Source organism: Poecilia formosa, unplaced genomic scaffold (assembly GCF_000485575.1).
Source record: "Poecilia formosa unplaced genomic scaffold, Poecilia_formosa-5.1.2 Scaffold17, whole genome shotgun sequence".
Classification (NCBI taxonomy): Eukaryota; Metazoa; Chordata; class Actinopteri; order Cyprinodontiformes; family Poeciliidae; genus Poecilia; species Poecilia formosa.
This window is the reverse complement of record NW_006799956.1, coordinates 3,182,785-3,208,124: the sequence shown is the minus strand read 5'-3', so window position 1 is coordinate 3,208,124 and position 25,340 is coordinate 3,182,785. Positions and strand designations below refer to the sequence as shown.

Below are 25,340 nucleotides of genomic sequence, written 5' to 3'. Positions count from 1 at the left end.
TTGCGTTGCGTAATCGCGGCGTACGGTGTGTGTTTGTGTGTGTAGCGAAGCAGGTAGCCAGCTCCTGCAGCCTCCATCTCTCTCTCTCTCTCTCTCTCTCTTTGTGTGTGTGTGTGTGAGCGGATCAGCATCAGCAGCGGGAGGCGGTGGACGCGTTCCTCTCGCATCCTGGACCGGTTCAGGTTGCGCTGCAGGGGAGGGACTTTGCTTGTGCAGACTGGGCTGAGCTGCAGCAGGGATGCATCAGGCGGCAGAGACGGACCTCTGAGTTGACTGGAGAAACCCAGGGCCTCCTATTTCCTCTGAGAAAGAAGAAGAAGCGTGAACGCTGTTTCTCTACCTCCTCGTCCCTCCTCCTACCCCCCACCGGGGGTAAAATAAACCCCGAACACCGCTGGAGTCGCTGGATGGAGAGAGTCGCCTGAAGAAGGGAGAGCGGTGGAGTTGCTCTCCTCCTCCCCCCTTTCTCTCTACTGCACCAAAAGAAAACCCCGAGTAAGCTCCTCNAATTTGGCCTCTCAAATACCAATAAACTTAAATTTTGTGAAGAACATTTACATTGAAACTAAATGGAATATATTTTAGATATCCAACATAATCAAAACCATTAAATAAAAATAATAAAAACAAAAAAAAAAAACATGACCAAAGCCATAAATAAAATGGATTGTGAAGTTTTCAAAAACAAAAATGCCCTTGAAAAATGATTAAACACCAGAATGGAAATTCATTTTGTTTTAACATACTATCAATTGTTTAACTGCTTACTGCAAAAGGCTTAAATGTTGCCTTTTTTGTAAAACAATTTAAAAAACGAATAAAAAGTACAGAAGCTATAAGTAAAGGAAATGGTAAAAATTAAAATCTGCTGTTTTTGATCTGCAGATCTGTCGCAGTCATGTGAAGGAGACGCAGCAGCAGTTTTTCCACAGCCTGGCGGTGAGACAGAGCCTCCCGGTGCACTTCAACATCCAGCAGGACTGCGGACACTTCCTGGCTGACGTCCCCGCCCGACTGCTGCCTTGGGAAGAGGAAGAGGAGAGAGAAGATGAAGAGAAGCAGCAGGAGGAGGAGAAGCAGAGAGACAAGAATCATGAAGGACAGACAGAGATGGACACAAAACCGACAGACTCTGAAGCGTCGAAAGCTAAGTTGGATGAGGTCCCGGCGGCGGGGAACATGAACTCAGCGGGTCAGCTGAGGAGCCGAGTGGTGGTCATAACGCGCGAGGTGCCCTTTCAGACGGTGGCGGACTTCGTGGGGGAGGGCGCGGCCCGGCACGCTCACAACCCCGAGCTGTACGAACGTCAGGTGTGCCTCCTGCTGCTGCAGCTCTGCTGCGGCCTGGAGCACATGAAGCCCTACCACGTCACGCACTGCGACCTGCGGCTGGAGAACCTGCTGCTGGTCCACTGCCAGCCCGGCAACCCCTGGAACCTGGACGTGCTCGAGCCCAACAACAACAGCAGCAGCAACGGCTCGGGGGCCTCGGCCGCCGCCGCCTCCACCTGCCCCGCACGCCTCATCATCAGCAACTTCTCCCAAGCCAAGCAGAAGAGCAGCCTCATGGCGGCCAACCAGGAAACGCTGCGCGACCAGTCGCGGCTAGCGCCCGAGATCATCACGGCCACGCAGTACCGCAAGTGTGACGAGTTCCAGACTGGGATTCTCATCTACGAGATGCTGCATAGACCCAACCCGTTCGAGGAGACGCCGGACCTGAAGGAGCGAGAGTACACCTGGGCGGACCTGCCGCCGCTGCCCGTCAGGTCGCTGTACTCCCAGGGGCTGCAGCAGCTGGCCAGGCTGCTGCTGACAGTCAACCCGTCGGAGCGGATCCAGATGTCCGAGGCGCGCGCCTGCCTGCAGTGCCTGCTCTGGGGGCCGCGGGAGGACCTGTTCCAGGCCCTGGGCTGCGGCAGCGGTGCCGGCCCCGTGTCGGGGGCCACCGCCAGCCAACGGGAAGCAACGCTGCAGAACTGGTTGGACCTTAAGCGGACGCTGATGATGATAAAGTTTGCGGAGCGTTCACTGGACACGGCCTGCAGCGTGAGCCTGGAGGACTGGCTGTGCTGCCAGTACCTGGCCTTCGCCACCACGGACAGCCTGGGCCGTGTGGTCCACATCCTGCAGCAGCCGCAGCAGCAGCCCCACAACCAGAACCAAACCCAAACACATCTGGCGCACGCCCACCGCCTGGCTCAGCCACAGCAACTCTAAACTGTTACTATGGCAACACCTCCAACTTCTTCCCCTCTATCTCTGCTCCCTTCAGCTGATGAAGTGTGATGTAAGCTAACAGTGAGCGCCAGCCGAACGTGGAGCTGTTTGTTTTCCCCGTCGGACCACACGGCGAGAGAGACGGCATCTCATCAAGCAAACAGCACGACCTCATGATCAGATCCCATTACTGCAATGTTCTTAAATCAAGTTCAGTGACGAGCCGAAGCACAGGAAGTCTGCAGGAGTCAATCTGACCAGAAGCAGCAACAAGTTACCAAACATGCAAGGAGATTTTATCCATCAGGTTCTTTAATGTTCTGCAAAGACGAAGTTCTTTAGAACGCTCTTAGCGCCGAGATCATCACGGATTAGATTAATTTTAGGGTTGAATTTAAAAAANCACACACACACACACACACACAATCGCCTGCCTCTTTCCTCTCATCCTGCTGCTTTTGTTGACGGGATTGTCTTAAAGCAGGTAACTGCCCCCCTTAACGCATCTCCCGGAACTGAAAGGGGCTTTTTCCTCTCCCTGCCTTACAATCAGGATCCAGTTGGTTTGTGTTGTTACAGGAGGGAACAGGTTGTTTCCAGATGTGGCGGTCCAGGCTGCAGCATCCTGTGGCTCAAATCCAGTTGAAGGAACTTAGAGCAGGTCAGGCGTGAAGGATGCAACCTGAAGTTACTTAATTAGCCAATTTAATTTAATCTCAGTATTAATCCAGCTGCTCTGCGAAGTCCTAAGACTTTTAGAGAACAAAGTCAAGTTTAATCGTGTAGCTCATTTAAGGAACAAGGCAGTGCAAAGTGCTTCACACCATAAAAACATAAAACAGTAACCAATCATGAGAAAAGCAACTAAAATTACATTTTGTCAAATATACATCACAATGTTTCACTTACTGTTAATCAAAGGCAACTCTAGACTGGTGGGTCTTCAGATTTAAAGGAAATCAGTGTTTCAGAAGTTTTGCAGTTTTCTGGATGTTTCTTCCAGATTTGTGGTGAGTAGAAGCTGAATGCTGCTTCTCCATGTTTGGTTCTGGTTCTGGGTTTGCAGAGCAGAACCAAGTCACACAGTCACCTGCTGACACTGTAATGTAGAGCTGTGTATCATCTGCGTAGCTATGGTAACGCTCCCATTTACTGGAGCGTGTAAATGGGAGGGGTCAGAGAGTTGAACCCCGTGGTACCCCACATGTGACTTCTGCATCAGTGGAGCAAAAAAACAGCAGACAAGTCAGGGGGAAAATTGTTAACTAACAAAAAAGAGATAAATACTTGACAAACCTGTTGGAGAATGTACATACATTAGAACGGCCCAGTCAAAGTCCAAAGTTAAATCCAATTTGGTCCCTGCGGCAAGACTTGTGAAATAACTAATTGCTGTTCACACACAGTTCTTCCAACTTGAGAGTATCTAAATCATCCCCACACTTTTCAGATTTATGTTTGTAAGAAACTTCAAAACCAGATTCTTCAAACTCAGCCTGTTCCTCTGAGGATCTGTTTTCTACAGTGACAGACACTAATGGAGGCCGTCCCACTGTCTTATTGATGACTAATCCAGATTTTGGTTAGCACCATTTGACTCTAAATCCTCATTCAAAGGAGGCTCTAATCTGGAAAGGTAGGAAACCGTTCAGACGTTATGCAACCTGCAGCTCATACGCAGACTGTTGTCTCCAGGGTCGATCCTGGGAATCAGTGCGTGCACGGTGATGAAAACGATGCTGCTTGAGCTTTTAATTTCGGGTAATCCCATTAGATGATGCTCACCGTAGCAACACGCCGTAATGTGGTTTAATCCTCCCTCCGGTTCTGTCTCAGAGGCAGCCGAGGGGCTTCTGGCACCTTCTGGATGCTCATGCTGTCATGCTAATGTGTCCACACTGTTTGGTCCTGATACAAACACAAACCATGGGATAGACCAGCAGAGAAAGCAGCATATCTTTGTATCCATCACCCTCATATCAGTCTTTTGCACCAATAGGCCAAAATATTCACCTGTTTTTCTAGTTTAAGTTCAGGCAGACTGGACAGCTTTCAAGTCAAAGATTCTCAGTTTGATTTAGATTTGGACTTTGACTGGGCCATTCTAACGTGAATTATGTTATTTATTTTTTTCTTTTTGATGTAATGCGGCCTGTATCTGATCTTTTCACGACAGTCTGAACAGCACAGGTCGGATTCTTTTCGAATGCGACTCAGGCTGCTTGGGGATCCAATACGCATCTGATTCAAATGTGACCTAAAGTCCAGGTCGCGTTCATCCAACCTGAACGTCAGTCATACTCGACAAACGTCACTATTCTGCGTCCTGATGCGCACAAGCGGAAAGAAAAACAACATCCATGACGGATTATAATGAGGATTGAGTTGTTAATATGTTGCTCCGTTCAACTGTGTAAGCTAAGCTCCACCGTTAGCATCCATGTTTACTTCCACAAACACTGAGCACTCTTTGAGGTAAACAACAAGAATGACAGCCACTAATTAGTCCTTTTTTGAAACTTTTATCTCAATTTTTGAGATATGGCCTTAAATGTTTCATGGCTACTGCCTGTTTCAGTTTAATGCTTTGCAATAAATGCTTACTCGGGTTTTTTTTTGTCTCACTCCCATCTCTTCATTTTGCATTTTGAAGCTGCACTTAGAACCTTCTTAAGGTTCAAAAGTGCAAAACGTGAATTCTTGCCGTTTTTCAACTGGCCATAACATTTTGATCGGGAGAATATTTACCCAATAGGTGGGAGGGAAGCACTCTGGGGTCCTCTGGCTATACAAGTTCAAAGCCATTTACCAATAATATCCAACATGTGGCTTTCTGGGTTTTAGAGATCAATAGAAAAGTGCAGCATTCCAGTAGGGGACGTAGCCTCAATGCTGCTTCAGAAAGCAGAATGCTAGCCTAAATACGAGTGTATTTGCATGAAATGTGGTTCTTATAGTCAAGATTTTACAAAATAAAGTATTTTTCCCAAATGTATTTAAAATTCAACCTTCACTACTTCAGGTTTATTTCTATTAATTTCCTTAAATCTCTCATAAATTGAAACCCCTGGAGAGTTTCAAACTTGCTGAGAATTTTGCAACCCTTGCATGTTTCACCTGATGGATGGGTTTTGTTTCGATTACCTGCGGAGTTTGTTTGTTGCTACAAAAAGTCTCATTCATGGAAAACAGAACTTCCACTGGGGGTTTCTGTAGCAGCGGCCAGATTTGCGGACCGCTACGTCACGGTGATGTGTTCTGATGCATCGTCTCTGTTCTCCCTCACGTTTGGGGGGTTTGATAGCTTCTCAATGATCTGTTCCTATGTGAAGGAGTGGCTGTTACTCCGCCTTCACTCAGCTGAAATACGAGCCGCTCAGAACTCAATTCCTTCACCGGCACTCGCAATCATCTCAGCTATTCCTTTAACACGGACCCCGCCTCCTCGCGGTTTCTCTCATTCCCACACACACACACACACACACACACACACACACACACACACACACACACACATTTCCCCTTCCTTTCTGGACTCATTAGAAGTATTATTACATTAGGGAAGCACTAAGATGAAAACTGAAGACGTGAGACTTTGTGAGTCCTCAGAAGCCCATCCGCGTTATGAGCCTGGTCTTTCCTAACTGGTGGCTTGGGTCTTGATGTATCACAGCTAATATTTCCAGAATAGATCATGTGATGGATTGCCTTTTTTTTTTTATGGCGTACGCCTGCGGTCAGTGCAGGTTGCTGCCAAATGTAGCTGCAGCTCAAATCTTTTGAAAGGCCTATAGATGCAGCGAATAGGCTGGAGATAAATCACTTGGACCGTTTAGGACCAAAGGTGAGAAGAACTGAGAAGTCAGCTTGCTTCAGAGCTAAAAGGATTTTTTGTTGTCGTTTTTTTTTAAGTGCACCAATAAAGATGCAAAGAGAAAGTATAAAGTATAAAAGTGTGGTTATCAAACTGGATCCACAATGACTCCCAGATTTCCTCATTTGTTTGAAATCTGGCCTGCAGACGGTGGGCGGGTTTCTGTCCAAAACATTAGGTCAGCTCTTACAGACGTTTCTGCAGCACTAAGTGCTTTCACCGTCGTGTATTAACTTAATTGTTGGGTTGTTAATCTCATAAGTGGTAGCTTTAATTTGTTAGTGTGATCGGGGGCAACACTTGACACTTGATTGATTGTTTTTGCTTTAACACTAATTTACCGATCCGAGAGTCGAGATTAAAAAGCGATGAATTTTTTAAAACTTTTTTGCAACAGATTATCCACTTTGATCTGGACTTTGACTGGGACATATTTTAACACTTGAATATGCTTCAACTTCAATCGTTCCACATCAGTTCTGGCTGAATATTTGCTCTGCAGAGTCCTAACAGGATGCTGCTGTGTGTAGCTCAAACCATCTTCCTGTCAAATTTGAGACGTTTCCCTGTAATGGTCATAGAAGAGAATCCCCACAGCATGATGCTGTTGCATAAACCTGAGTGAAGTTGCCTCCCCACAAACACACGCCTTCTTCAAATCAGACAGAATTGGTGTCAAACGTTTGTGCAGCAAAATTTTTCGTTTGTGGCGCTGTCATTTTAAAGATATTAAGAAATGTTTCCGGAGGTCATGAAAAGGTCATCCACCTAAAATGAACTTTTTAGGCTTCCTTCAAACATCTAACCAAAGCATATTCCTCGTCGTATTTATAGTTTCCTTTAACAAACCTTTGAAACCTTCACCCAACATCTGGATTACCGCTTAGATTAAATTACACAAATGTGATGTCTGTTTATTGATCATATATGTTGTGACGGCAATTAGTTACTCAGAAATCAGAGTAGAGGGACCTGAATGTGTGTTTAGATTGTTTTTTGGGAAAGTAAAGACTTGAAAACGATGTAGTTCTTTTCTATACGCTACTCTGGGTTGGTCTAACACATAAAAAAGCCATTAGGGTTTTTGAAGTTTTTCCATAAATGTGGTAAACTTCATTTGCCATGAATACATTTTCAATATAAAGCAGCACATGAAGGTTTTCATTTAATTTCCTAGACAATGGACTTACAATGGGACCCATCAGTACCAGTGAAACCCTTAAAAACCTAATTCTGGAGTCATAAAACTCACTGAGAGCATTCCTGTGCAAGTCTGAGAGGAAATATTGAATTCATTCTTTCTCCCGAGTTAAATGAAATGACACCTGGGAGAGATGGAAACTGCGTCTTCAATGTAAAACAGGCAGGGACTGTCTGCAGAGATGAGAGCAGATGAGGAGACTGATTTTTCTTAAACTTTGGCTAAAAGATGGCAGTGATGGGGCTGTAAATCATTGTTAACGTTAAACTGCTGAACAAAGGTGTGGCAGACGTCACCTTAACCAGCAGAACTGAAACCTCCAGGCCGTCGTAGAAGTTAAGTGTATGTTTTTATGGAGACAGGTTTAGTGTGTTTGCACAGGCTCAGGTGACGTTTATGCTCACTGTTCACTTTTCAGATCTGTTGGAGCTTTAAACTGGGCTAAGGAGAAAAGGGGTCAAGACACCCTGCGCGTTTCTCTGAACAGGAGGGCGGATGCAGAGGACGTAACAGGCGGAGACGAACTCTCAGGGACGGTTAAAGCATCTGTTAAGAGAAAACGGGTCATTCTGGTCCCTCCAGCTTTAAAGGCCTGAAATAGATGGATTGCCATAAAGCTCTGAAGCATTGATGGTACCCAAATGATTGGCTCCAACAGCCAATTCATTTTATGCTTTCGTTTCCATGGAGCTCATATAAATGAATGTGACAATCAGACAGATGATGGCAGTTCCTTCATGCTGTATGCTGTATTAGCTCAGTGGACAAGCATTGTGATGATGCTGTCCTCTGCATCCTGAACTGGATTTGGTTTGCATACGCTAGCACTGCTATGCTAACCCAGATGAGGATGCTGAGTCTTTGTAAGCATTTAACATTTTCCTTAAAAATGCTACGGAAAATATGGATGTATCTTAAAGCTTCATTTCAAACTCACTGCTTCCTTCTGTGACATTGTGGGAAAAAGAAGAGAAATCATTTAAGATATCAGGAAAATGAATGTGGACCAAAGCGAGCTGAAAGGCCACACAGAGAAATTCATTACACCGAAAGCACCATAAAAAGACTAAGAGATTAAAAGTTAAGTGTTTGACAACACTGACCATCATTACAATATAAGGAAATAAATGATTAGTTAGTAATAAGTCTTACATGTCATGGTTGGATATTCCAAGGCTGTGAGCTACAGGTTTATTGTTTTATCTGAGGTAATGGGGCATCTTGCTGCTGTGTGCAGATTTTTCCTCCGTCGGTGCCAGCACTGAGATTTAAAAACTTGTGCCAGTGGGTGCTTCTTTAACTTAAACCATGCATTAAATGAATTAAAGCAGAAAGTCAAAGCGCAGCCGGATTTGTCCAACCTGTGGTACGGAGGACACCGAGTGCAGGAGAGAGACACATGGCCCAGCCGGCCGAACATGGACTGCGGGTGTTGTGTGATATCCCAGCATGGCAGCGAGGCTGGTAATTTGATTCTGATGTCATTGGAGGAGATTAAAAGCCGAATTGATTGATCAGGTTGTCGAGGAAGCGAGCGGGAGAGAGGTGAGAGAGAGCGGCTGATGGCCTGTTCTCCGTCTGTTCCTCCCACACAGCGTTCCTCATTCCTCTGTCAGCGCAGGCACACCGCTCTTTGTTTCTCTGACAGCAGTCACCTGCTTTGTTTCCATTATCCGTCTCATCTGTGTCTTTTTCGTTCCTTATCTGACCTTTCATCACTTTTAACCTGTGCTAGTTTGTGCTTAAGACAAAACCCATCAGTCCTGGTGTCTCTTCTTATTGATCAAAGCTGTTCAATATTCAGCTCCAGCAAAAACTATTCTACTCTCCCACAGGGGTGACTGTGGCTCAGTGGGCTGAGTTCTCGTCTCGCAATAGAAAGGTTGTTCGATTCTAGCTGTGTGCATTTAACCCTTGACCTAAACATCCCTACTGCTCTGCACATTGGTGTATAGATGTGTTTGAGTTTGTAACTCTTGGTATCCAACATCATTAGTTCATTAGGGATCTTGTGCTCCTGAAACAGGTCAGCTATCATTCATCCCCAGATTTCAATCATTGGTTAATTTTATGTATTGGACTCCATTTGTTATTTTCGCTAGAGGGTCTATTGTACCTTTGAAATCTGTCTTAAGCTGTTACTTCAACCTCATTGCTTATGGTTTGTGTCCTTCAAAAGGCTTTTGACCAACTGGGAGCTGTGCTTTCCACCATTATCTTGCTGAAACATCCAGTGGTGACCTGAAGTAAGACTTACAGCTGATTCCTTTAAAGTAATCTTCAAAATGATCCCTTGAACACCAGTGAAGCGAAACCGCCCCATGATATGATGCTTCCGCCATTTAATCAGTGGAAAATGTGATTTTTGGCTTGAAGGCTTCTCTCTCAAGTTTAGTCTCATCAGACCAAAGAGCAGACTTCGGGACAGATCACCATGTTTCAGATGTTGAGTGGTAAGCGTCAGTCGGGTGTTGATGTGCCATTGCTTGATCAATGGAGCTTTTGAAGTCCTCCACAATGAAGAGCTCTTCCAAACATTCCTGTCACATAAACGATAAATAAAGAATAAATAAATCAATAGCATGATAAATTAAAGTGAGCTCAGTGATTTCTATTTGCATGATTTATTTTGTTTTTGTCTTTCTACCAAAAACTGGGTGATAAAAGTCTTCAATCTGGTGTTTTGGTCTCAACCAGGCCTTTTTTTGAAGGACAATTTTGTTTACAGAGACTCTATAAATGAATTTAATTTGTTGTTTCTGTTGTTTTGTTTATTTATTTTGGATATTTTAAATGTCCTCCAGTTCCAGTGTTAAATGTTTGTTCGGATTTAAAGTTTATCAATCTTTAAGAACATGTTCTTGCATTTTTAGGCCATTACACCATTACATTATTTGAAAATTGTCTCCAAACAACAACAATATTATCGTTTATTGCGATAATTTCTCTGACAATTTATCGTCCAGCAAAATTTGTAATCGTGACAGTCGTACTTAAGAACATCTCCCTTGACACTTGAGCCCAGCTGATGGACACAAACCTCGGCAGAAGCTCCGAGATCATTGTTGACGTTTCTGGTTATTTTTCTCTCCAGTTTTTGAAATGCTGCTCTTACAGGCTCACCCAGGTTTCTTTGCAACTGAATTTGTCTCCTGGTGTTTCGCAGTAATGCATTGTACATCTGTTCTAGACACCAAGAAACGTTTGGAAATGACCCTGCAGACTTCATCCTCACAATAAGCGTCTGCTACGCTCCGTCTGAAGTCCAGATTAGCTTCTTTTTCTTTTTGGCATAATGAATTTGCTTCTCAGTGCGTCTGGACTTTGCAGGCCATTTCATTTCCAGACAGACATGCAGACATGTTGTAGCTTGTTACCAATGCCTGTTTTAAAATAATGCTAGCTTTGTGGCTGAAGCATCTTTTAATGCTCAGCGGTTACAGAGCCAAGTTGACCAGTAGCAGTGCTTCCCAAACAGAGAATATCCAAATAATCGGCTTCCTGACTTTAAAGGATTCAGGATCGTGATGCTCCATCAGAGAAAAGACTTTAGGAATCACTATGTAAGAGGGATTTGATTGATCAAACAAACTCCTCAGTCTGACTGGATCCGAAAACAAATGACCAGAGTTCCTGTTGAGTGCATTCTTTCTGTTCTATTTCTGTCCTAATGCAATCTGCTCTTAAGTCAGTGTATGTGAGCTGATGTGGACCATGCTGAGCACAGACACTGGAGAAGATTCCCTCCCTGTTAGAGATCCTCTTTGCCTGCCTAATGGCTCATCAGGCACACGCCCTGCACTGCACCAGCCTCTTTCGCCGGCCTGCCTGCATGGGTTGTGTTCTCCAAAGTGTTTGGTTGGAAAAAAAGAAACAAACACACAGCCTGCAGCCCTCCCCCAATGTTTCTATACATCATTAGTGTAATGCTCCCGTTTCCCCCAAGCTGCTGCGATATGGGGGAGATTCCAACAAGCAGGGAGGAGGAGAGGAGGAATGAGTCACACACAGGCCAGCACCCATCGGTTTTATAGCTGCTCAGCTTTGCTTAGAAGACGGCGATGCAGAAAAACGCTCTTTTGTGCTTTTTCACAAGGATAACGGTTGGGGAGACTTTGTGCTACATGATAAATAACTATAGCAACATGAGTTCACAATACGCACAGGGTGAGGCAGCTGTCAGTTCCTGGTAGAGAAACACTCAAGACGTATGGATGGCAGGTCCAACCAGAAGAAAGAAACTTAAAAACAGGAACTATAAGAAACAGGAAGTGGAGCCTTGTTTGTAGGATCCTGGATGACCTGGAGGTCACAGGAACCGACTTGATTTGGCGGCTTTCCCTCAAACTCCTGGTGTTTCTATTCCTTTGTGTTAGTTGATTATGTTTAGAAAATGTGGATTACTCGCTATTTAGACCAATGTTATACTTTTTAGATTATTATGCAGAAAAACTCATATTAGTTTTACCAGAGAAACTCCCTCTAGCTTATAAATTACGGAGTACTTATAATTATCTTGCAACCCAGAACAGGAATTAGAACAAACTTGGAAGTCAGAGAAACAAACTTCCAGAACAGGAACATTTAGTTTACATACTTTAGATCAACATTCAACACCATCTACTTCATAGAATCAAACATGGAGAACCAACAATTAGTTTTATGCCATCTTTCTTTTGCTTGTTTTTTTTTTCTCTTTTAGCTCTTTCCTGTGGTTTATTGTTTTGTTTGTATTTCCGTTTAATTCATGTAAAGCACTTTGAACTGTGTTGTTGCTGAAAATGTGCTATAGAAATAAAATGACCTTCCTTACGTCACTGATGGCAGAAACAAGTGGTTGAGACAAAGGAGGCCGGATGCCTTTGGGAATCATCGAAGAGCTGCAGAACAGAAACTTGAGCTCTGGCTACGTGGAACCAGGAACCTGAGGCAAATCCTTCGATATCCCACACACCAACAACTAAACCAAACCCAATTATGTGCTGGCATAACGGCTAATGCTTGGGAGTAAGTCTTTGTCTCGTCTCGTAGGGTTTTTCTGTATTATGCAACTTGGCAGCTGCTTATTTCACTTGATTTCGAAGGAGTTGGTTTTGAATCAACATCCTCCCAGTAATCTGCAATGTAAACACTTACCTCAGAGTGGACATTGACATAAACAGCATCCACCTTTAAGGGTGCCGTTAGCTCCAGCACCAGTGTATGGTGTGTTCGCTGACTAGAAGATTGCATTTTTGGTCACCAAAATGGATCAACGGAGCTGGAAATGTTAGAAATCTGGTCAGGAGCCACTTTCTCTGTCCATGTCTACTTTTAGCAATTTTCCTAAGTGGGCTGTTGGATCCGTGTGGTTGTACTCGCACACCGCCTGTTGCCATGGATGTCGGATGGTGTTAGGTTCTGATAGTGTTTCTGTCCTGTATCCTTACACTGGTTGGGGCAGACACATTAACTGTGATTCAGGTTGAAGTGATTTAGATCGACACGTTGTGAAAGCGAATGAGCGTTTCACGTTTCTGTGGAGGCTGGTGCTGCTTCACACTGTTATCGTTGTTCAAATGAAACTTTTGATGAGCTCTGATGTGAATTTGACTCAACAGATTTCTGGTTTGTTTTGTTCCTGCAGGCTGGATGAGACACCATGTCCTCGGCTGAAAGCGAGGATTTATCAGGCTACCGTTTGAGTGGTGAGTATGTCATGAATCTGTCCACACTACTGCATGTACGAGAGCATAATGTGTTTTTGTCTCAATTTTTTTTATATTTATTTAGACTTGAGGTGTTGCGTTTGTTCCCACCCACTCTCTCTGCTCAGATGCAGAGCCTGATACTCAGAAACTCTTTCATTGTTTATTTTCTACTCTCAATCATTAAATGCTTTTGGTTCTGAGGCTTTTTTTTTGTCAATAAAGCCTCAGAACGGCTTTGAGGACCGGTTTGTTTTTTCCCATGTGATCCAGTGGTGCAGAACCCACCAGGCTGGGAGGTGGGGATTTACATGGTGGGCTTCTTGGTGCTGCTTGGTGCGGCGGGACTCAACATCTGGAAGCTGTGGAAATCTGGAACCTTCCCCGCTCCTTCACCCTTCCCCAATTTTGACTACAGATATCTGCAAGAGAAATATGGAAACTCCTTCTCAGAAGTCAGACAAAAGGTAATATTTGTTTAATCTTCACAAAAAAAAAGGAACTTCCAACTCTTTTCTTATATGTGGTTATTTTTATTTCGCATCTAGTTTTTTGGTTGTTGTTTTTTTTTACACCAATTCTAAGCTTAGGTATTCATTAATAAGTACCAGTCTAATATTTCATTAAAATTGATTCAGAGTCTATAATTGAAAACTCAGCAACTTTTAAGTACAGTAAAGTATCACACTGCATTTCATCAACTTTACATGGGTTACATTCATTGTAACTGAGTTCCACTTCACCAGTGATGTTCTGGATCCAGTGGGATCCATTTTTATTGATGCTGAAAAATATTTTGTCCCAGCAGGAGATCCTGTTGGGCAGCCTTTTGCATCTATTAACATATTTGATGCAAATCATCCATCTAGTCCTCAATAAACCCCTTGATGTAGAATAGTTTGGTAAAGTGCTAGGCTAACATTGACTTGCTGTTTTCATATTACCTGTTGATTATTTGGAATATGAGATATTTAAATGTGGTTCTAGTTAAGATATGTGGATAAAACCTAAGTAAAATGTTGATCACCTGCTTCAGAATATTTTCTTTGAACATCATGCAGTTTAGTGACGAGTGTTTCAGCTGCTTTCTACACAGTTCTGACACAAACAGTGGTCAGAGCACAGCGCATTGAGCAGGTCACATGACACATAGTCAGGAAGCTACGGCAGCCAGTGTAGACTCTCTTTGACCTTAATGAAAACTGTGATTGTTCTGGAAAACACAGATTCGTTAGAGGACAGTCTCAGACAGTTCAACAGCAGCTGGTACTGAGAGCTGAGTTTTATCAGGAAAACTGATGCGAATCGTTTAAATTGTCTCGATTAAGACCACAATAGGACATCGCTTGAATTTTACCACGAGAGGCCAAAAACAAACCTAAAGGACTCAGAAAAGAAACAGTGAAACACTGCTCTATAAATTCTAAACACTCCCAGTAAAATAAAGTATATTAACCTTTTTAGGCTTTTTAAGACAGGAAGTTCTGCGTAATCATCTCCTTCTCTCTCCTCCTTCCCTGTAGAGAGTGGCGGCCATCAACCACCGGCGCACCTCCACCACCTCCAGCCGTAAACCCAGCCTGGCCCTCGGCGACACCCCCGACGCCTTCAGGGAGCTGGGCCACCTGGAGCTGATGAGCAGGGAGCTGGACCCAACGGGCTTGGCTCAGCTCAACCGCTCCGTCTCCACCGACTCGCTCAGCTCCATCTCCTCCATCGCCAACAACTTCGGTCACGACTTCACGGTCGGCCAGCTTGAAGTGACCCTGGAGTTCGACGCGTCTCGGCAGCTGCTCCACATCACCCTGCACCAGGGAAAGGACTTGCTGGAGAAGGAGGAAGGGGACTTCCCCGGTTGCTTCATCAGAGTGTCGTTGGGGCCAGAGGAGTTTAGCGTGGGAGTGACAAGGGTGAGGACCTCTCCGTGAATGTCAGCAAAGTTAGAGCTGGCCTTGTTTTTCCTTATGCGATAAAACGGAAACGCTCGATTAGTTACTTTATAGCTTTCCTTTAAAGTAGGACTTCATGTCTATCTTCTCAACTCTGAAGAAAACTAACGCACCCAGTATAATACTTTCATTCTATTGGCTAAGAGGTTGCCAGGCGACGGTGCTTTTTTGTTCCAAGCACAAAATGACTCGCAAGCAAGCAGAAAGGTTTGCAAGCAGAAATTTGATCCGAGCAGAGACAAGTTTTGAGCAAGAGGAGAAAGGTTTGAGAAAGCAGAGTGAATATTTGAAAGAGAGCAGAAGTTTTGAGTACAAGTTTTACACGTTTTGATAAGAAAGTCCTGCTTTCAGACTGAAAATGTGTGCATTGTGGCAGAAACATCCCTCCATACGCACATACCAAAACTGCTTTAAGCACTGCAGTTCTCCTAGCCAGCGAGTTGCTATTGAGAAAGTAATATGTCTGCACTTCAGGAACGACAAGAAAATATCTTCATAAGAAACACATTCTTACACACAACAGAACATCACATTAACATGTCGCCAGAAATGCATTTTCTTCAACTTTACCCAGGAGCTCGTACTCAAAGATGCCTCTTTATGAAAGAAAGAAACCCAAACCTAACTTCCTCAAAGAATCACTTTGTGAGATGCAAACGCAAATCCAGATGGAAAAAAGACAAGAGTAGAGAAGATATTTGGCAGTTTCATTGCTCCTTTGACTTTGGTTCTGCAGATGACAAAATGGATTTTCCTTTTATTGTTTGTGATCAAGGTACAAAATTATTGTTATTTTGACCACATTTTAGTTACAACAGTGGCTGTATTAACTTGAAAAACCTCACAACCCCATTATTTTCTTTGTGTTTTAAAGGGATACGGACCTACACAGTTTAAGCTAAATAATCCACCATCTCCTTTCTGCACTTCTGATGCTGCAATTTTTGCTATTTGATCGCCAGCTAGATCATGTTGCTGCACATCTTTTAAAAAGATCAAAACATTGTCACAACATCGTTAGTAAAGTAGTAGCATTTCTTGTTTATGCTCATGCTGCACCACGCAAACGCTCTGTCTGCACTGATGAAGGATAACTTGCCTCAAATCCAAGGAACCCCAACAGACACACTCTGACTTTAGCTAATAATTACTTGACCACTTCAGAGTCTGATCATAGGACATTAAACTTTAACTACTTGATTGGCAAATATAAAATAGATCAGTGGCGTCAAGTAAAACGTCTGTCTTGACTAAATACAACGCCATGAATTTTGCACACTTTTCAACATTACCTGAGTGTAATAAGTGGACAATAGGTGAGGTTTTGCAGTCATGCACCAGAAATTATGTGGCACAAACTCAATCAAAGCATAATTACTGAAGGTTTTCCATACTGTCATTGGAAATTTTACATTACTTTGTTACACTAAAAAGTAGATTTTGACTCCACCAAGATCAGACAGCGAATCAAAATCAAGGTATAGTTTTAATGGATCATTAGCATTTTTGACAACCCCAGTGGACCTATGAGCCATTAAGTTTTAAAGATAGAAGCGTAATCTTACCCTGGGGACCTGAGACCGTCTCACTGTCTCACATAGAGGACAGTTTGGACTCTCTTGAACGTGGTTTCAGATCGGAGCCCCAGCTGAGTTTCCCCTGTGACAGTGATCCGTCCCGCGGGACCTGGAGCGCGATCGTACCGCCTGACAAGCCAGTCGCTTCTGGTTCCACAGCAGCCGGTTTCATTTGCTGCACTAGCTGCACCCTTGGGAGCTGGAGTCAAGAAGGCGGATTTCAAATTGTTTCACTGTCACGACGGACTGATGAAATCTCAGCTCGCTCAATTTGCCACTACACAACCGCCCATCACAGAGCGTGACCCATTTCCTGTCTGCTGTTTTCAAAAACACACTGCAGCTGATTAGGATTTCTCGTGATGAACTATACTCATCAGGACTTAAAATATTTCATTCCAGCCTCCCTGCTGTCGGTGATCATTAATTATTCATATTGGAAGCAGAGCCGACATTGCTCACTGAAAGAGAGGAGTTGCTATAAAACATGGCTTTATTTTAAAAAAATAAAGATTAAAAACAATACTGAGCTGACATTTTAAATCGTCTACAGTGCATCATGCCAGCAATTACCATGGTTGCCTACTGTGACCGCAGTCTGTGTGTTCCCTAGATAATGTAGGCCCTTTTTTCAACCCTTTGTTTTCCCTGACACAGAAATCCAAATGAAACTTTAACCTTTCTTTAACTTGCTTCTTATACCTTTTACACAAACACGTATGGTGATTAAGTCTTAATTCACTAACAACTTCCACACCGAAGTGTGTTGATGTTGGTGCGACCCGTTAATGCTACGTTCACTGATCGGAAAATACTGGGATTTTAGTAACCTTGTATTTGGCTTTTTATTTTGCCTCATTATTTGTGTTCCAGGAGCTGTCCTCATTTAGCAGTCGTTCATATTTAGCTGCTAATAGTTCACCTTTCAAAGTGCTGCCATAAAATTCACTGCTAATTTTCGTCGCCGCCCTCTAATACGAAACGAAGGGAAAGCGCCTGCGTCCCTCCGCCTGCGTCCCTCCGCCTGCGTCACCTGCCACCTGCCTTCTGTTCCCACCTCCTCGTTGCCAGAACTTCCTGCTCCCGGCCCCAGCTGGCTGTGAGTCATCTCTCCGCCGTGTGGCTCTGTTTCTTCAGGCTGACATGTTGGATGCGCAGGCTTATCGGCTCGCCGTTCTCTTCGTTTCAAAGTGTCCATCCTGCCGTAACGACGGCAGCAGCCACTGATGCAGCAGCATCGACACTCTGAGGAGTTCCTGACATTAGCTTCACTCATTAGCGGTCAAGCAGGCTCCTTTCTTCTGCCTGCTCCTGTTTATTCTCCTATCCCACATCTCTTTGTCATCACTATTGTTTTCCCCCCCATTTACCCTCCGCCTCTCTCTACAATCCTTTTCTTTTGTTTCCTTCTCTTCTCATCTCGTCTTCTTTATATTTGCTGCCGCAGCTTCTTGCCTTTATTCTCCCCTGTAATAATCTTTCTATTTCTGCTGTGACTCACACTTACAGTTGTCCACACACACTTACTCTTTTTATTGCCTGGTGTTGCCATTGTCATTGTTGTCTCCTGAGAGACGAGGCCAACACGGCAGCATGAAAACCTCAGTGTGAAAGCAGGAAAGGCTGGAAGAAACAGAGACTTCTCCTCTGGATCATTTTTTATTATTATTTGTGCAGATTTTTGGCAGTTATGGTCTTCTTTAAGTTCAAGATCACGACCCCAAGCTTACATAATGATTTTATGATTATTATTATGTGATTATTATGTATTATTATTATGATTTTAACCTGTTTTATTGCACTGCCACTAGTTTATATTTACCAGTGATCTCAGTTACTCTTTCAAATGTCTTTTCTGACTTTCAGTCACATCACAAAATCAACATTTAGGAACAAAACAAGGATTGTTAAAATGTTTTTTTTTTTACTGATATTCTCTTTTTCATGCCACACAGCTAGCTGTCATTTCTTTCTTCGTTTTCTGCTGTGACTAGTTGCTAAGTAACATCCCAACAGTGTTAAATACAGACTGTTGCATTAGCTTTAATAGCTTTAATAGCTAAACCTGTTACTTGTTCTTAAGTACTCTCTGGTCTGTGCCGATCAGAACCAAACACCCTTAGTCCACAGTGTCTTGTAAAAGATTTCACACTCCCTCAACTTTTATTTTTAGAATCTTTTACTTTAGCGTATTTTATGTGATAGATCAGAACAAAAAAAAAAAAAGCATGACTGCAAAGTGGAAAGTAAATAGTTCTCCATTTTTGGGGGACTGGAAGATGCTTCTGCAAGTCTTACTGAATTATTTTATTTTTTTTACTATTATTATTTTTAATAAATTATCTGAAGCTCAGTCAGATTGGATGGAGGGCATCTGTGGACTTTTAATTCTTGCCAAAGACTCTCAGTTGCACTCAAGTATGGGCTTTAACTAGGCCATTCTAATTATTCTAAGTTCTTTGTTCCAAACTGGACATGGGCTGGTATGAAACTATGAAGGTATCCTTAAGTAAAAATATCACAGTTTCATGTTATCACAGCTTCTTAATTACAGCTGGTCTAAAATGAATACATTGAATTTACAGAGGTCACATAAAGAACTTTGCATTGAGACCAAAAGTAGTGGAGAGCATCACTTATAGTTGTCCGGTCAACAGGTTCTCCCACTTAAGCTGTGGAGTTTTGCAGCTCCTCCAGAGTTACTATTGGATTTTAATCTGGTTGTCTGATGAGCCCCATGTGGCGTCACTAAGCCAACCACAAACTCTTCTTTGCATCTTGAGTCAGATGTGAAGCCAAAGCTGAAGTTTGACCAAAATTGGTTCAGCAAAGGCGATGATCCCAAACACAGCAGCGAATCTTCAACATAATGGTTGAAGAGTAAAAGAACCAGGATGTAGCAGTGATCCGATTGAGTCAAAGCTCAGAACTTCAAGAGACCAATGGATGAACAAACCTCCATGTCCTGAGTCAACAGTGGGAAAATGATTCCCTCCGTTGATTTTGGCGACAGAAAACAAGCACTTCACCTTCTTACTGCTGACGTCGTTCTGCAAACTATTTCATCACGGGGTGTACTTACTTTATCAACATTTGTTTCACAGTCTGGTACATTTCAGCCTCTCTCTGCGTCGTTCCCGCAGGTCCAGACGAACGCTTTCACCGTCATCTTTGACGAGCGCTTCTCCGTGCCCATGGACCAATCCGCCCTGGACGAGTACAGCCTGCGCTTCGCCGCGTTTGGCATCGACGCCGACGAACGGAACATCAGCGCGGGCCTGGCCGAGCTGAAGCTGTCGGACCTGGACCTGACCATCAGGCCGTTCAACGCCTGGCTCTACCTGCAGGACGTCAATAAGGTCCTTCATTCAGTGACAGGAAGAATTGCTGCTGAAAATAAGCTTCCAATCTGAAACTCATTTAAATTTCCAAACGGAAAATGTAATTGGAGCATTTCACTGTTTACATTGTGGAAGTTGCAGACAGCATGAAGTGGTGTTTGGATCCCTCTGCTGGCCGCCAAACAAAACTACAAGTCCGTTTTAATAAACAAACATCAGTAGAAGTTGAAATTCATTAAGCACATCTTTAGCAATCATGAATCACATGGGATGTTAAACAGAAAGTAAAAGCAGTGAATGTAGATATGAAACTTTAGGCCTGCATAGCAGAACCAGAGGTTTGTGGTTTGATACATAAAGATTGTAGATTCAGCGTCTTAGCCCATCCAAATGAAATGTGTCAGACTTTGTTTATTTTTTTTTTTTGTTAAATAACTAAATGGTATTCTTTTTTGTTTTTTGCAAAAAATATCTCAGTCTTTGTAGCTATAAGAAAGTTAAGGAGCTTGAGTGGCTAAGTTTTAGTTGACTAAATGTTAGCTCAGTCCCTTAAATGACTTTTATGATTTTCCATTCCAGAATCTGTTGCAGAAAGTGGTCAGATTTTCTGGTGCAGCATCTGCTTTAGTTCACACGTCTTATCAGTGACTGACCTGCAGGTCAGGATTATAATCCAGCTGCAGGAGCTTCTTACCTTTGCCTGTTTGACTCCGCAGGCCGTGGATGCGGTCGGGGAGATTTTGCTGTCTCTCAGCTACTTACCGACGGCAGAGCGCCTCACGGTGGTCGTGGCCAAGTGCAAGAATCTAATATGGACCAATGAGAAGAACACAGCAGGTGAGGAGAGGCGACATGTAATGTTGTTTTTATTTATTATGTAAAGGGGTTTCATCTACATGCAGGTGATCGTGGCGCATCACCGTTGCAAAATGTTAATATATATATATATATATATGTGTGTGTGTGTGTGTGTGTGTGTAAAAGAAAAGAAGTTTGTAAAAGTTTACAACACAATTCGCAACTCTCAGCTGAAAAATATAAGGCACAGTGCAAAACTCTTCATTTTACATCTGCTTTCAAATCGCAAAGTGGTTAAAAAGTTTCACACAGTGTGTCATCGTTGAGTGCTAGCAGGAATTAAATGTGGGAGGTCGTATCGATCGTCATCTAGTCGGGTAGTTGAGTTATAAATCACTCGTCTCGCTTGTTCTAAGGGTAAAGGTCACCTGAGCTAATCGTGTCTGCTCTTGTGAAATTCCTTTGCACGCTTTAGCAAAATAAGGGGATGGCTGATTCTAACTGAAATGTTATAGAGAGCCAGGAGAAGCTGCTGTAAAGAAACTCTCTGGTTGTCCACTGTTAGATCCGTTTGTCAAAGTGTATCTGCTCCAAGACGGCAGAAAGATCAGCAAGAAGAAAACCTCCACGAAACGAGACGACACCAACCCGATCTTCAACGAGGCCATGATCTTCTCGGTGCCGTCCGCCGTCCTGCAGGTGACGCTTCAGACTGCAGACTGGTTTTATTTGATCAATAAGAGGGTAGCCTTGATTAGTAACCAGAAAATCAAGACAAATGAGTGGCAGTAGAATGAAAAGGTACAGTGTTTAGAAAAAAAAATCACAGTTTGCCAAAAAATGTAAGCGTGAAGAATTTTAAAAAGATAAACTTTCAATGTTTTGCATATATGGAGTTTGTATTTTTTTTTCTTTTTTCTCAAGGATCCAGGGCATTTCACTGGCTGGTTAATATGCAGTCTAGATGATTCTCTTAATATCACCCAAGCATTTTGCTGAGAGTGCTCGAGGGACATATCTTTTTATTTTTTTTTTTAAATCAATCGAGACACGCCCCTTAAAAACTTGTTTTAAAGTATTTACTCAGCGTGGAGTTAAAAACAAATGTACGCTACACTGTTCAGGTTATTTGAAACAAAGTTTGAAATCCGTGCATGCTGTTTATTATATTTAACAAGAATGCTCCACTTTGGTTTGTGTTGGTGACATGGAGAAATGGGAAAAGTAACAAAAAACAAAAAAAGCTTTTGGAAATGTCTGTCTACTGAACCAAACTAGTTGAATCACTCTAGTTATTTTATTCTGTTTGACTAAATTGGCTATCAGTTCTGTATATGTTTTCAGTTTGCACATAATAGATGTCACTACATTCCACAGATTTGACCTTTTCCACTCAAAAACTCTTTCCTCTGCTCTCAATCTACCACTGAGGTCAAAATCAATAAAATCATCAGAGAACTTTGTTTTTTTTTTATGTGTTTTTTTTTTTTCAGTCAGTTTCATAAAGATTTGTTCAAAAACAAGTGGAGTCACGTCTGCAGAGCCTGTTTATGTAACCGTGTCGCTCTGCTGGCAGGAGCTCTCCCTGAGGGTCACCGTGGCGGAGGCCACCAACGATGGGCGGGGCGAAAACCTGGGCCACGTGATCATCGGCCCCGAGGCCAGCGGCATGGGGATCACCCACTGGAACCAGATGCTGGCCACGCTGAGGAAGCCCGTCTCCATGTGGCACCCGCTGCGCAGGATCTAACCACACACACACACACTCACACACACACACACACACACACACACACCGTCACCATGGAAAATCCTCTTATCGTTCCTTTGGACTCTCGTTTGGTGCCGTGTTACAACGTTAGGATGTAGATTTGTGAGCGATTTTTATTGGTACCACAATGGAATTAAAACCACATCTTCATGTAATAGGGCTAAGTAAAAAAATAATATATATATAATATATTTGGTTAATTACAGACTTCCATCCTGTGGTAATCAATCAATTTTAGTCTAAGTTTGGTTCTCCATTAAGCAGCAGAAGGAGACATGAACATGAAATGTTTTTCTTCCTTCCACAGGACTTTCAGCTTAGAGTTTGGGTTGAAGTGTTTGGTAAGAAGATTCCCTGTACTTGCATGGTGCCTACTCTGGTTGTAGCCTCTCACATGTTTGTTGAGATAAGAATGACAGACAGGGCGGACGTCGCTCCTCTTTCAGGAAAAAAACACAATCGTTTGTCATTGATTGCACCTTATTGGTTTATTGCTCCCTAGTGGATTCTGAGCTGTTGCTTGTAAAGAGTGAGACTGACAGAAGGTGTTTGTTTTGTATTTATTGTACATTTAAAAATATATATATCCAGGTACTTTTATCCAGGTGAAATAATTGTAATCTGTAGCAGTTGTTTCAGGGTGGCCGTCAATATATTTTTAACGCAATAAACCGATTTGGAAAGTAGAACACCGTAACTCTCTTCTCTCATTCTCACTTTTGTTGTTCCTCCAAAAATTCTGTGTACAAAATTATGTTTTTCCAACATTAAACTTATTCACACAAAAAAAAACACAACAAGCTTTAGCATAAATATCATCACTGACCAGTTAACTATAATCAAAACTCCTCTGGGAATTTAACTTGTGATGTAAATCATACTAACCCCTTTGTATGAGTTTATTTTGTGTGAGAGGAAAAAACCTCGATGACACAGCAGCGTGACGAGGTTCACAAAGCCCAGAATGTCAACGTGGCTTCTGATCTGTCTGAGATATCCTCTAGAAACTTGTGCAGTTGTATTTTATTGTAACTTTTAAATGTACAGAGAATTAACACATAATCAACCCCGGGCATTGCGGTGTAATTTAATGTTTTTGTTAATTTTGTTCGGTTGGAACTTCATTTCACTCCTCGTTTTGCAAATCTGTTAAAAAAATAACACATGTATGGTAATACAGAAGAAAAATATATTTCCTATGTGCCAAATAATGAAGCAATATTGTCATTCATTGTCACAATTTGCATTCAACAGAGCTGTAGCCTACATTTGGCCATGCATGTAGATCCTTGGCACCTGATGTGAATGTGCCTCAAGAATACAGTGTATAGCGTGAATGCTGTTTCAAATTAAAAAAAAAATGAAAAGAGATTGATTTATTTGTTTATCTCTTTTGGGCTTGTCTTTCAGACCTCAACAAATTAAAAAAAAATTAAAATTAAAAGAATTAAAGACAGGAAGCAGTAGGCAGCTGACAACTCAGTTAAAACTTGCAAGTGAACAACGACAAGATCCCTGAACTCAGAAATCACTCTTACTGAACATAATGGACACACAAGAAGAAAATAGTAAAAGTAAAGTTTTCTGTTGCAATGTGAGTTCATATGATGATGATATCCAGTGAGTAGAAAGAGAGAAATGTTTTCTAACAGGCAGTAACTTGGAGACCTAACCACCTGATGTGGTTGATTGAAAGTCACTCTATGGAAACCCCAGCCTGCCTGTAATGTGCCACAGTGGTGGTCAATACTTGTACCAAGGTTTATTCCAAGGGAGAATGTTATATTAGCATATTAGTTGTGTCACACTTGTATTAAACAGACATAGCGAGAGGAAGGAGTTGAAAGCCTCACTTTTATACACATAAGCACTATATGTTTTATCAGTGAGGATTTAATTGTACTAGTCTGTACTGCAACTCTGAAATTCTGTTTTCAGTTAGATATCTCACAACAAAGTGTCATTTGGTCATTTGGCCCCAAAATTAACAAAACCTACAGCTAAAAAAAAAGAAAAGCATGATCTTACCTGAGAAACTTTATGCTCACAAACAAGACTTGTGATTGCTAAGCTATCTTGTGTTGCCATAGAAACAAACTGTGTTGTGTTACTGTTGGTGAGTTCCTTCCTACCCCAATTCTTAGATTCAGCTGCTTCATACCACTGGGGCAAAATATGTTTAAATTACAAGACTGTTTTTGGTTTGTGATGAGATTTCTTTACTTACAGTAAAAAATAATAATAAAAAAACAGTTCTCCATATATGATAATATTTCTGTTTTACAGAGGTGTGGTTCCAAACATTGAAAATTACATATGAAAATATATGAAAACCCGATTTTGAATTATATGTTTATGCTAAAGCATTGGAAAGGAATTGCGTGGAAAAATTCCCATCAAAAAGTGTCTGAATATATTTTTCTTAAAACAAGAATACATATTTAAATGTCAAGTGTGGATACACACTGAACACTCACTGAAGTGGAAGTAAACGGTCAAACAGACCATGTTTGCATAACTCTTGAGAGACAAACTAATATAGCCTAAGTGGTCTTTGACAATGCTAACAGACAAACAATAAAAGGACAGTAAGAACAAAAAACTCTCTCATTATTATTACGTTTTAAAAACAGAACCAAGTACAAGCTAACAAACAATAACCTGAACTGTAGGTGTAGCTATTGTAACACTGCATAGTGATATCTAAATCTGTGTCACCATAAAATAAGAGGTCGTGGGTAGAGAAAGAGCAGACACTGAGAGGGAATAGCGTAGCTTTGCAGACTTTTATTCAACCGTCTAACCGAACAGCCTAACGTCTCCGCCCCTCATAAGAAGGAGCCCCCAACGAAGAGAGAGAAAAAAAAACCTCGAAGAAGAAAGAAATATATCCTCTGGAAGGCACAGCGCCCCCACTCATCC

General features: G+C 42.4%; 2 protein-coding genes across 2 annotated transcripts; both read left to right on the top strand.

Moving 5' to 3' along the window:
- Window positions 1-128: 128 nt before the first annotated feature.
- Window positions 129-23,208, top strand: syt12 (synaptotagmin XII). Its single transcript, XM_007546787.2, has 8 exons — window positions 129-495; window positions 12,922-12,982; window positions 13,256-13,449; window positions 14,506-14,892; window positions 19,652-19,867; window positions 20,566-20,686; window positions 21,213-21,346; window positions 22,224-23,208. Exons 2-8 carry the CDS (start codon window positions 12,937-12,939, stop codon window positions 22,395-22,397), a joined length of 1,272 nt encoding a protein of 423 aa, XP_007546849.1. The 5' UTR covers window positions 129-495; window positions 12,922-12,936; the 3' UTR covers window positions 22,398-23,208.
- Window positions 865-2,622, top strand: LOC103134548 (pseudopodium-enriched atypical kinase 1; the record flags this gene model as incomplete). The annotated part of the gene is made up of 1 exon (XM_007546832.1): window positions 865-2,622. A coding segment is annotated over one exon (1,356 nt), but the record flags the coding sequence as incomplete, so codon positions are not given.
- Window positions 23,209-25,340: the final 2,132 nt, after the last annotated feature.

Coding starts and splice junctions, on each gene's coding strand:
- syt12 (XM_007546787.2), top strand. CDS start 12,937: ATGTCCTCGGCTGAAAGCGAGGATTTATCAGGCTACCGTTTGAGTG. Junction 12,983..13,255: donor ATCAGGCTACCGTTTGAGTG/GTGAGTATGTCA, acceptor CATGTGATCCAG/TGGTGCAGAACCCACCAGGC. Junction 21,347..22,223: donor TGCCGTCCGCCGTCCTGCAG/GTGACGCTTCAG, acceptor CTCTGCTGGCAG/GAGCTCTCCCTGAGGGTCAC.